The 12,465-nt window shown below is 36.9% G+C and overlaps 1 protein-coding gene across 2 annotated transcripts in view; it reads left to right on the top strand.

Moving 5' to 3' along the window:
* PLCB1 (phospholipase C beta 1) overlaps positions 1 to 12,465 on the top strand; it is a gene marked incomplete at both ends in the record, with an annotated part of 691,313 nt that overhangs the window by 555,975 nt on the left and 122,873 nt on the right. For both annotated transcript variants that reach the window (XM_079720111.1, XM_079720112.1), the window contains 4 exons: positions 3,331 to 3,398; positions 5,638 to 5,734; positions 7,882 to 7,966; positions 9,553 to 9,677. In XM_079720111.1, the coding sequence (XP_079576237.1) occupies positions 3,331 to 3,398; positions 5,638 to 5,734; positions 7,882 to 7,966; positions 9,553 to 9,677 (375 nt within the window). The remainder of the gene's footprint in view (positions 1 to 3,330; positions 3,399 to 5,637; positions 5,735 to 7,881; positions 7,967 to 9,552; positions 9,678 to 12,465) is intronic.

Raw genomic sequence — 12,465 nt, 5'->3', positions numbered from 1 at the left:
GTTCGTGCCCCAGTCCTGGAAGATCCCACATGCCGCAGAGCGGCTGGGCCCGTGAGCTATGGCCGCTAAGCCTGTGCGTCCGGAGCCTGTGCTCCGCAACGGGAGAGGCCACAGCAGTGAGGCCCGCGTACCGCAAAAGCAAAAAAAAAGAAAACAAAAAAACAGATAAATACATGTGCTATATTCACCCCATGGAATAATATGTAGCAATAATGATCTACAGTGCATACAACAATATGGATGAATCTCATTTTAGAAACACAATGTTGAGTAAAGAAGTCAAATGCAAAAGATAAGTATCCACTGTCTGATTCCATCTATATAAAGTACAAAAACAGCAGAACTAACCTGAACTGTTAGAGGTCAGGAGATGGTTACCCCTCGTGAAAAAGTGACTAAAAGGGACCCAAGTAGGCTTCTGGACACAGTTATGTTTTGTTTCTTGATCTGGGTACTGTTTCCTAAGGTCTGTTTGGTATGTTAAGGCACTTGTACACGTGTGGTATGTGTACTTTTCTGTATACTTATCACATGTCAAGTAAAAGGTTTAAAAATAATTTTTAAAAATTAAAATACAAACTCTATGGCATTCAGGAAAAAAAAGCTTGGCCAAGACTCTGATTTATCTTTTCCTGTATTTTTCCATTACAGTTACCAATTAGTTTTTTCTACCCCCCACCCCCCCAGCTGCGTTGGGTCTTCGTTGCCGCACATGGGCTTTCTCTAGTTGTGGCGAGCGGGGGCTACTGTTAGTTGCAGTGCGCGAGCTTCTCATTGCGGTGGCTTCTCTTGTTGTGGAGCATGGACTCTAGGTGCCCGGGCTTCAGTAGATGTGGCTCATGGGCTCAGTAGTTGTGGCTCGTGGGCTGTAGAGCACAGGCTCAGTAGTTGCGGTGCATGGGCTTAGTTGCTCCACGGCACGTGGGATTTTCCAGGACCAGTGCTCGAACCCATGTCCCCTGCATTGGCAGGCAGATTCTTAACCACTGCATCACCAGGGAATTACTTTTATTGTTTAGATTAACATCCTTGTCCACAGATGTTATGTGATTCCTTGAAAGAATTTTTTTGGGGGTAGTTTTTAAATGTGTGTTTCAAACGTTATTACACAATTCTGATTCTTTTTTCAAAAATAACTTTTGTTCTCAGTGAGAATGTTCTTTTTGAAGTTTTGGAACGAAAAGTCACTAACAGGCCACCTATTTCTCAGCACGATTCTATCTCGAGTTTTAGCGAGTAAATTGTATCTTCCTTTTCATGTGGGAGCTTGTCGTTTTACCATCTGCCTTCCCCAGTTCTCTTCCCTCTTATTAACCGGATGCATAACACAAATAACAATTTTTAACAGGCAGTGAACATTATTGCTTAGTTCAGAGAAAGAGCAGCAATCTGTTACTAATTTGGTAGATTTCCTAAGCTAGCCCCTACTCTGTTGTGCAATTTTCATTTATTTCAATGGAAATTTTTGGACATTTAAATATGTAGGTAGGGCCCTGAATAAACAGCACTGCTAATTTACCATTTGGTTTGTAGATGTTTTCAGTATTGGGAACTCAAATAACTTGAAAAACATGTTTCTTATATCAAAGCTAATCTACTTATCACGGCGCCTGTTGGCCAGATCTTCCCCCCAAGAAATCCAGTCGTTTGCCTGTACACTTGTCTTAAAGAACTAGGATATATATTTTTTAATTTTTCAACAAGATTCCTCCAGAAACTTATAAGGGAGAAATCAGGTCCCTGCTCATAGAGCAAAGAATGACAAATTCTTTCCTTTCCACATAAACTAGAGAATGGCCTGATTATTTGAAATTCTGGTGTGTTGCTAATGTAAAATGAAGCACTGTCCTTCTAAACTTCTTAAATTACTCAATAAAAAGAACCCCTTCTCTAATTAAAAAAATAAATAAATAGCTACAAAAACTTGAGGCCACAAATTTGACTCTAAAAAATTTTGTGTCAACCTCCTAAAAGAATGTCTCTAATAGGATGAACTATGTTTTCTGTTCAAAGTGGAATTGGTTCCTCTTATTAACTAACCAATACTAACGTCATAAAGCAGTTGTATGTGGCTTTCTTTAATAAACAAGCTGCAAATAATAAGCCATGCTGGTCCCAGACATCATTTCCCTCTAAAGGTTACTTCACTAATGCTAACTGCTATCATTAGTAATCGATTGAACTTCGTCAGCCAAATGAAAACATTTATAAGCTTCTTGGAGGCAGTGCTGTGAGCAGTGTCATTGATAGAGATTGCGCAGGGCAGCTAATTTGTAGAAGGCAGGGAGGGGAGGTACTGGCCCCTGTAGGTTGCCTCACTGTTGAACCAATATTGCCATCTTCTGGGCTTATTATCCTATTGCATTGTATGGACCCTGACAGAAGTCAAATCAAACAATTTAAAAGTATGCTTTCTTCACTTTATACTTGAAAATCTTTTTACATAAGTGATATTCCTGGGTCTGACTGAATCCCAGAGCTGGGAAGAATGTAATGCCTCATACCAACGTGACTATTTAAGCTGGTGGAATCATCCACCTAAACTTTGGAGAGAAAAACTATTGAAATGACTGTATATTGACTACATGTGAATCTGCATTATATCTGACCGAGGTAGATTTACAGGCATAATTATTTTAAGAGTTCACCCATTTTATCCTGCCATCTTAAACAGAACATCTCCATTTTTAAAGCTATGTGCATTGTTTAGACAACAATGCCTCCATCAAATAAGCCTGCAGGCAAATCATAAGATACAGGTGGTACCTTACAGTTTTGTAGAATCAGGTGTGCTACTATAGCCTCCATTCCTGTCCCAGCTCTTGTCCTCTACCTCGACTTCTGTGATGTCCTCTCTGGCTTGGAAAAATAGCTACAAGGTCACTGAGCTCTGGCCAAGCATCACACAGAAGAGTCAGGACCAGGTAGAAGAGGGGAATGTGGTAAAGTGATAGTTTATCTGTTTTAGGGTCATGGAGACACTAAAATAGAATGTATACATCAAACTAGGATATGTGCACCAGAGAGAGCTAACTGTATAACATGCCTTATGTTTTGTAAAACATATAGATAAAAATGTAAAGACAAGCATCTTTTATAGAACTTGGAAATTTCAAATGGTATTCACAAATCAAATTTAGAAAAATAAATCCATATTCAAAATGTCAGTATAATTCTGTGTAATTAATAAAATTTAAAAAAACCCAAAAGAATAACTTCAGAATGGTGAAAGGCCAACTTCCAAGGAAATTTTGGGTAATGCACATGTCACATGTGCCTCGAACCTGTAAATGCTTATTTACTTCATGATCTGTTATTAAAATTTGACAGGAGAAGCTGATACGGAGAGTGACGATGATGACGATGAGGATGACTGTAAAAAGTCTTCGATGGATGAGGTAGGTTTCTAGGGCTTGACTTCTGGTCACAGAATCTTTCAGCTAACTTGCCCATCCAGACTGCGCCCGCTGGATTGTAGCTCCTGGTCGCCTTCTGCCATCTAGTGGTGAAAAGAGTTTGAGAAATGAAGATGCAAACTGGTCGCTAGAGGAACAAGCATTGCATTAAGCAAAGTTCTCTATAAGGAACAGTGTTGCTGAGGCTGCCTTCCATCATATGTGGTATGTTGAGAATGAATTCAAAATTTGTGACCTCGGGCTTCCCTGGCGGCGCAGTGGTTGAGAGTCCGCCTGCCGTTGCAGACATCACGGTTTCGTGCCCCTGTCCGGGAAGATCCCACATGCCACGGAGCGGCTGGGCCCGTGAGCCATGGACGCTGAGCCTGCATGTCCGGAGCCTGTGCTCCGCAACGGGAGAGGCCACAACAGTGAGAGGCCCGCGTACCGCAAAAAATAAATAAATAAATAAATAAATAAATAAAATTGTGACCTCCAACTGCCCGCTTCAATTTTTGAGGCAATTAAATGGATTGGCAATGGTCCAGAATCCAGAGAAGACATGAGCTTTGGAGAAATGTTTATAAACACGACATTACTTTCGTTGTTATAATTTTGACCCTTTTTTGGCTTATGGGGTCTTAATTCCCCCCCCAGGGATTGAACCCAGGTCCCCGGCAGTGGAAGTGCAGAGTCCTAACCACTGGACCGCCAGGGAATTCCCCATTGTAATTTTAGAACCACTAGTGGTATCTACTGACATAAGCTCAAGCTTCCCAAATAACTTCATCAGCTCAGAAATATTAACTGCACAGAATCCAGAAACAAATCAAGGATAGGTCAATTGGAATTTTAAAACTTTGTTTTAGTCTTGTTCAAAAAGTTTAAGCTGAATCTGCTTTCAAATATATTGGAAAGTATCTGTCTCAGTATTTGTATCTTCACATTTTAGTTAATAAAGATAAATAACAAATAATAAGTTGTTCTCACATAATGTTCTTCCTCTTATAATTATTTCCTTTAATATAGTCTAAATTTTTGATTAATTATGTTTCCCCACTAAATTTCAACTCAATATCCAGAAGGAAAACTGTTACAGAGTAGTTTTTCCAGAATTATTTCAATTGTGTAAACTTTTTGTCAGTGATTTTTGATCATTTTAAAACTATCTTACTAGCTGGATGGCCATTTGCAAATGAATATTTTCCAATTAATATTTAACCTTAATATTGCTACAGAAGTTTTCAAAAGAAACCATGCCTCCATGTATTTTCCCTTCTAAAAATGGGAGAAAATATTAGATCAGCCTACAGAGGTCTGTCCATATGAATACTGCAATATTGGCTTTCTTCTTTATTAAATACTTTATCAAAGTGGTATGTAATACATAATAGTAGCTAAAGTAACACCAGGTTTTACTATGTGCCAGATACCATTCTGAGCTTTCACATAAATTAATTCATTTAATAATCACAAAAACCCTATATGCTGTTGGGACTGATTTTATCATAATTTTACAGGTGAGCAAGCTGAGGAAGAGAACAGTTAAGTGACTTGCCCAAGAATGCACAGTTTCTAAGTGGTGGGCTTAGGATTTAAAATTAGACAGTCTGGCTCTAGACCCTGAGCTACTGACTTACATTGTTTTGGGCTGCTTGCCTAATAGGTGCCCAGGAACCAGAAAGGGAGGGACAGAGGAATATTTGTAAAAAAAAAAGCAATATATGTTTGCCCATCCCCACCCACTTCCACCAGCAAAGTTTTTTTTATAACAGTTCGTGAGTCAGCCGGTGGTCACCTACATCTCACTTTCGTATTGTACAGTGAATTCTTGGTATGTAACTTCAGACATCACCTGTGGACTCCCTGCTTTGGCAGATGAAACACAGCTCAGGGCTTCTTAAACTTTGCTGTGTGTTTGAATCACCTCAGTAAAATGCAGATTCTGGTTCAGGAGGCCTGCGCAGGGGGCTGAGAGGCTGCATCTCTCACAAGCTCTCAGATGGTGCTGATACCGCTGGTCCCAGAGTGCCCTGGGAGCTGCCGCTAAACCTCCCTCCTCCCATCCTGCAGTGTGTAACGTGAGGTGTTGCTTTTCCTTTCTCCTGTAATCCATTTTCTGTTGGCGATAATCGTTTTCAGAAGAGGCGTGAAAATCTTCTGCTCTCTTGGGTCATTTGATCATTGCCCTGGGAAAACATAATGCCGACTCTGGGAACGTTATTTTTACTCCTGCTTCCAGGGGACCGCTGGGAGCGAGGCCATGGCCACAGAAGAGATGTCTAATCTGGTGAACTATATTCAGCCAGTCAAGTTCGAGTCATTCGAAACTTCAAAAAGTAAGTTTTCCCTGGAGAAAAAACCCTAATGTAGCATATGATGAGTATATTTTAAACACAAGGTTATTAGACCAAAAAATGAGATGCTTATTAGAACTGTTCTATGAAGTCTTGAGTATATGTGTGAATTTACTATCTGTTTTTTTGTATATCTAAATAAATATATATAACTATATATAAGTATATTTTATGTGTATATATATATATATTTATAAAACCATATGAAAAAGTATTCCATGATATGTTTTCCCAAAATTCTTAATAGAGCTAGAGGCCATACGTGGTTATCTAAAAGATATTAGACCAGAGTACAGCTAACTGAGTATTTTACATTATTTTTCGTTTGTGACCACATGGGCATTCCATCAATTTTATAAATGAGAGTGTTGAAATAAACTATTTAACCGTCCCCTCGAAAGGAAGCAATCAGAGACTTGATCAGTCTCAATATTGAATAGAAATAGAACCAAATCAACCAGTTCATCCACATTCCATTTGTTTAGCCTATGTTTTATATATTTAGGAGAACATATCATTAACTTCACATTACTTGGTGTTTTCCACTCATCCAACTACCCATCCATACTGGATGCAAATTATATATGTACATTATCTCTCCTCATCCTAGAGAAAGGAGCCCTTTTATCAAATTGCCCTTTGTGTTTGCATGAACTGTAAAATACTATTAGGTTAAGAGAATCCTTGGGACAGTTTAGCTACTTTTATAAGCATATGCTCTTAAAAGCTGAATTTTTTCTTAAACACAGCAGTCTCTTATAAAGGAGAGTTTTATAGATATATTAAACTCTAAGCCTCTACATTAACACACTTATGTGTAATTGTATAATTTTTCCCAAAGAGTCTTAACTTCATAACATATGGTATCTAGATCTCTACAACAAAGAATTTAACTTCCAGTAAGATTTATACATAAAGATTTCAACAGTTTGTTTGATGTTATAATTACTGGTGTTTCTTACTACAAGCTGTTCGTTGTGAAACATACTATAAAGTAGTTATTTTTATATTACTATAACTTCCTTTGGCTGTAAAACGAGTTTTCGTAATTCATGAGTCAAAAGCTCCCAGACAAGTAGCTAAACTGAGAAGGGGCTGATACATTTAGGTCCTTAAGAACCTGGTGACCACATCACCAGCCAAAGATTTACAAACAAGTACTTTTCTCCCTGTGTTTTATATCATTTTCTCACTTTTTAAAAAAGAACACTGTACATATTTCACAAAGAACGTATTAAATTGACTTAATTTTAATTAGCAGTCATGCTTAAGATAGTCATATGAAAGACTTTAATTATGGAAAGTGGGCATCAAAGAGGAAAGATGCCTCAAGGTAACCCAGTTTAAGTCACCGAGCTCCAGATAACACATCTTAGTCTGTATGTAACAGTGTGATTTCTTTCTAGTTGGGAAGAGGACAGAGAAGCTGTTTGACTCTTAGTCTTTCTAAACTAAGATAACTTTGTTTGGTTTCTCTCACTCTAATTGGAAGCTTAGCTTTCACTTTCAAGATGTTTCTCTGTGTCCAAGAATATTGAGCCCTCTAGTACATTCACCTCTACAGTCTCTGTCATCTAATCTGAAAATGAGGCTATCAGACTGGAAAATGTCCAAGGAGACTTCTGCTTTAAAATAACAAAATTCGTATGTCAAATTAGTTGTTTCTAAAGAGTCTCTACAAACTTGAGGCAATGACAGTGTGGGTATAAAAGAGAGTCAGCATCTAGCAGGAGTGTACACACGGTCTGTATTGTTAATTCTCAGTGATGGCTTCCAGAAAGCAATCTGAATGGATTTAGAGCAACAGATTACCACAGGGCCCCTGCTCTTTTGACAAAATAGCTTTCCTGGCCACACTCTCCAAGTCTAAAATTCATTTTCCCACCCTAACGCCATCATGTCCCTAACTTGCCCAACACCTGGCCCAGGTAGCAAATATTAGAAGAGGCAAAACTAAGACTCAACTTTTGTTACAGGTAAATAGTCCACTGAAAACAACATTAAATATAAAAGTTGTTTGAGGATTCTTTGCCCTCAACTTCACAGAACATTTCTCTACATCTTATGTGCTATCATTTATAATATTGAATTTTATTTCTCACTTTTTGTTGTTGTTGTTGTTAACTCAGAAAGAAACAGAAGCTTTGAAATGTCTTCCTTTGTGGAAACCAAAGGACTTGAGCAACTTACAAAGTCTCCAGTGGAATTTGTAGAGTATCCTTGATTTGACGGACGTCTGCTGAATCGACAGGAGTGAAGTGGTGTTATTTGTTAATTTTTTGTCTTTAATAAAGGAGAAAGGTGCATGAGATGGCTTAAGTCTGTCACCTGGGCAATAAATAGTTTCAGGTTTCATATGTAATGGTGAGTGGGATAGTCTGGCATGTGGAAAAGAGAACTGGCCTTGGAGTAAAGGAAGCCCAGATTTCCAGGATACCTTCAGACCACCAACCTCTTTATCCCTTGGTAATTTGCATAATCCTTCTGAGTTTTCTCACCTGTAAACAGAAATGATGATACCAGCTTTATGCCTTGCTGTTGGGTTATGGACAACATATGTAAAATGTGTGTGTATGCTTTATGCATATATAAAATATGATAGGTATAAAGTGTATATATTATATGTATATAATATAGACATGTTTTTGGTGTCTCACATCCTTACATGTAATAGATGTCCAATCGAAAAATAGTTGGGATGATGATGATGAGAAAATACATTACTAATAATGGCTTCGTTTGATACTCCTGACAACAAATTTTTTTAATTTTTATCCCTGAATCAAAATGAAATGACACAGATCTTTAAAATTTTTTCATAAAACAAATATTAAATGTCCCAAACAGCCCAATTTCATCAAAGTCCTATAATAAAAATGTCACCTTTAAAACTCATCAGCAATAGAGGAAACAAGTGTAAACTCCATAAGCAAAGTGACAGTATATCATGATCATTAGTATTCATCAAGTACTAACTATGTGATAGACCTTTTGTTATATGTCTTATTTAATTCTTACAATAGCTGTATAATGTAGGAATTCACATCTTTTATCGATGAGGAAACTGAAGCACAGAAAAGGGAAATAACTTGTCCTGAATCATACAGCTAACAAGTTCCAGAATTTAAGTTTCAAACTCTATTTGGCCTAACTCCCCTGCCGAGCTCAGAACCTGAGCTAACCTCTACCAAACTTGGTAATAGAAATAGTCAGTTGTGTTTTAAAGACATAGCATCCTTCAATAACTAAAAGGTTCTCAGGATGGAAAACTGATGACGGTAGGAACCAAAATATGAGACAAGGTCAAAACCTTCTGTGCTATATTTACCTTGTTATCAATCATAAAGAGTACCACAGTCTTGGCCAATAGCATTCCCTGAGAAGGTTAAGAAAATGAGCAGAGAGCATTTCAAAAATAGCCATACAGTTCATGATATCTGCTTCTGCCAAGCACAATATCATCCTGTCACGTGACTTGCTATGCTTGGACTTCCTCATGTGTCTTTAATTGCTAAGCCAGTCCTTAATAATCTCCACAAAATCACATTGACTCAACCATCTTTGCACCTCATTACTTTTTACCCACAGGGCTCTGCAAAGGTGATGCTACATTTCTATTATAAAAGCACATTTATTCTGTTTGTTCAGAAAGCTTTTTACCTATTTCACCCACCAGCCCAGTGAGATCATCAATCTTTAATTCATTTCCCCAATGGAGAAAGATGGAAGGCAGCTTCTCAGCAAATATTATTGGCTAATTCTTTTTATAATTGTATTCACTACTTAACATGATGGTCCAGATATAACAAAATGCAGCTTAGCAGGATATATCCAAAAGGAACACGTGTGGATTCATCCAACTACATGCCCCAGCTCTTCTGGAATGCAGGCTGCCAAATGGTTGCACTTAATTTCCAAACAGTGGGTAAGTAGCACAATTAATGTTCATTTCCTTTCTATTATAAAGCCACATTTCCCCGTGGCTTTATAACCATTCCCAAGGAGAAGAAAAACTGTCAGACTTGACTGAAAAAACAAACAAAAGCACATTTTCATAAAGGAAATATCATTGCAAAAAAAAGTGAATTTTGAAAATTGAGAAATTGTCTTCAATGGTTTATAAACAAGTCTTTATTTCTACTTGTTTTGCATTATTTTCAAGCAAAAACTTTTATGCTTTTTAAAGTAATATGTATTTATTATAGAAAATGTAAAAAATTCAAAAATACCATAAAGAAAAGAATAAAACTGTGAGGAATGTTACCACTCAGAGATTCAACATTGTTAACTTTTGGCATTATAATCTGTAAGGTTTTTTGGATATGCATATACATGCTTTTTCACTTAATAACTTGTTTAAATATATATATCTTTATATATATTTAAATGTGATACAGAAACATGAATTTTAATAGCTATATATTAAGCACATCTCACAATTCACTAAAACCCATTTCCTATCACTGAACTTTAGGGTATTTTATTCCTGCTATAAATAGTGCCCTGAGAACAGCCTTGAATATAAATTGTCAAGTCTATCTCCTAATGTTCTTTTGGAACAGCTCCTTGAAATAGAATTAAAAGAAGTGAACGTTTTAAGAATCTTTCTGCACAATGCCAAATTGTCCATCAAAAATGTTGCACTAGGGCTTCCCTGGTGGCGCAGTGGTTGAGGGTCCGCCTGCCGGTGCAGGGGACGCAGGTTCGTGCCCTGGTCCGGGAGGATCCCACATGCCGCGGAGCGGTTGGGCCCGTGAGCCATGGCCGCTGGGCCTGCGCGTCCAGAGCCTGTGCTCCGCAACGGGAGAGGCCACAGCAGTGAGAAGCCCGCATACCACACACACACACACAAAAAAAATGTTGCACTAGATTTCTCCTCCATCAGCAATGTATAAGTTGTTCTCTGTCACTTGAGATCTTGGTTAAGTATTATCATTAAATAATAATAATAATAATAATAATAATAATAATAATAATAATAATAATAAATTCAGAAAAATACCTCCTTGTCCTTTTTTATTTCATTCCTTTGATTATTGTTGAGGTTGAACATTTTAAGTATGTGTTTTGATTTTTACATTTCTGCTTTTATGAATTGACTATTCAGGACTCTTGTCAATTTTTCTATTCACTTATAACAGTACTTTTTATATAAAGGTCATGTTTTCTTATTTTGTAAAACAGATGAGATCAGGTTGATTAATGTTTTATTTTATGGAATCTTGGTTTACTCTCATGATTTCAGGCTCCACACCCAATGATCCATCCATGTTTACTCCTATTTCTTTCATAGTTTCTTTTTTATCTGTAATTTAACCTGTTCATCCATACAAATTTAATTTTCATGTATAATCTCAGTAAGAGATCAAACTGAAATTACAGTTTATTAGATGTAGACTTTTATTTTTTTTTAGTTTATTTATTTATTACTTTATTTATTTTTGGCTGCATTGGGTCTTCACTGCTGCCTGCGGGCTTTCTCTAATTGTGGAGAGTGGGGGCTACTCTTTGTTGTGGTGCATGGGCTTCTCATTACAGTGGCTTCTCTTGTTGCAGAGCACGGGCTCTAGGAGCATGGGCTTCAGTAGTTGGGGCTCACGGGCTTTAGAGCACAGTCTCAGTAGTTGTGGCTCACGGGCTTAGTTGCTCTGCGGCATGTGGGATCTTTCTGGACCAGGCCTCCAACCCGTGTCCCCTGCATTGGCAGGTGGATTCTTAACCACTGTGCCACTAGGGAAGCCCCTAGATGTAGCCTTTTTAGTTGTTAATTTGGGTACATTTTTTCAATGTATAGTCTTCTCCATTAATAAATTTTTCACCCTCCTGGAGCCAATAACTTACTGTTATTATTATAATGTTTAATAATATGGTTTAATACATGGAAGTGGAAATTCTTCATGGCTATTAACATTCAATTCTTCTTTCCTTGCCAGTGGGATTCTTTTTCCAAGTGAATTTAGTTTAATTGTTATTATCTCCTGCACTGAAAAGAAAATGAGATTTTGATTAAAATCACATTAAATTTATATTAGTTTAATTGTTATGTTCCCCTCTCCCCCACTGGAAAAAAATGAGATTTCGATTAAAATCCCATTAAATGTATAAATTCATCTGAAAAAAACTGACAACTTCTAATTTTTAGGGGTTTTTTTAATCACAGAAAATTATTATATCAAGTTTCTCAACAAAATCACTCATCTTCATTAGAGGTATAGTTTCTCTAGATGAAATCCTTTTTTTAACATTACGTTTTTCACAGATTGTTTCTGGATATTGATATTTGTATATTTATTTTATAAATAAATGTATTTTATAAATGATCATCTTCCTAAACTCATAATAGCCTATTTTGCCAGTAGATTTTATTGTTTTTTTCATATACACAGTTATAATAATTTAATCACATCTACTTTTTCTCCCTTCTTAGTGCCTTGGACTGACCATTCTAAAATAATATTAAATAATAGTATTAAGAGTGGTCACTTCCTCTTCATCTTAACACTAACAGGAATTTCACATTGTGATACCAATGAGTAGATGCTGGCTGTGAATTTGAGACAGATAGTCTTTTACACACTAAATGAATCTACACTTGCTTTAAGTGACAACAGTGTTTTAGGAATTTATGTTGAATATTATTAAATGTCTCTTTGACATCTATTACGATGATCGTATGTTCATTTCTTCTTTTGTGAGAAATGTGATAAATTATA

This window comes from Hyperoodon ampullatus (assembly GCF_949752795.1).
Source record: "Hyperoodon ampullatus genome assembly, chromosome: 14".
In the NCBI taxonomy this organism is placed as follows: Eukaryota; Metazoa; Chordata; class Mammalia; order Artiodactyla; family Ziphiidae; genus Hyperoodon; species Hyperoodon ampullatus.
The sequence above is the reverse complement of the archived record's forward strand: the minus strand, read 5'-3'. Positions and strand labels throughout refer to the sequence as shown.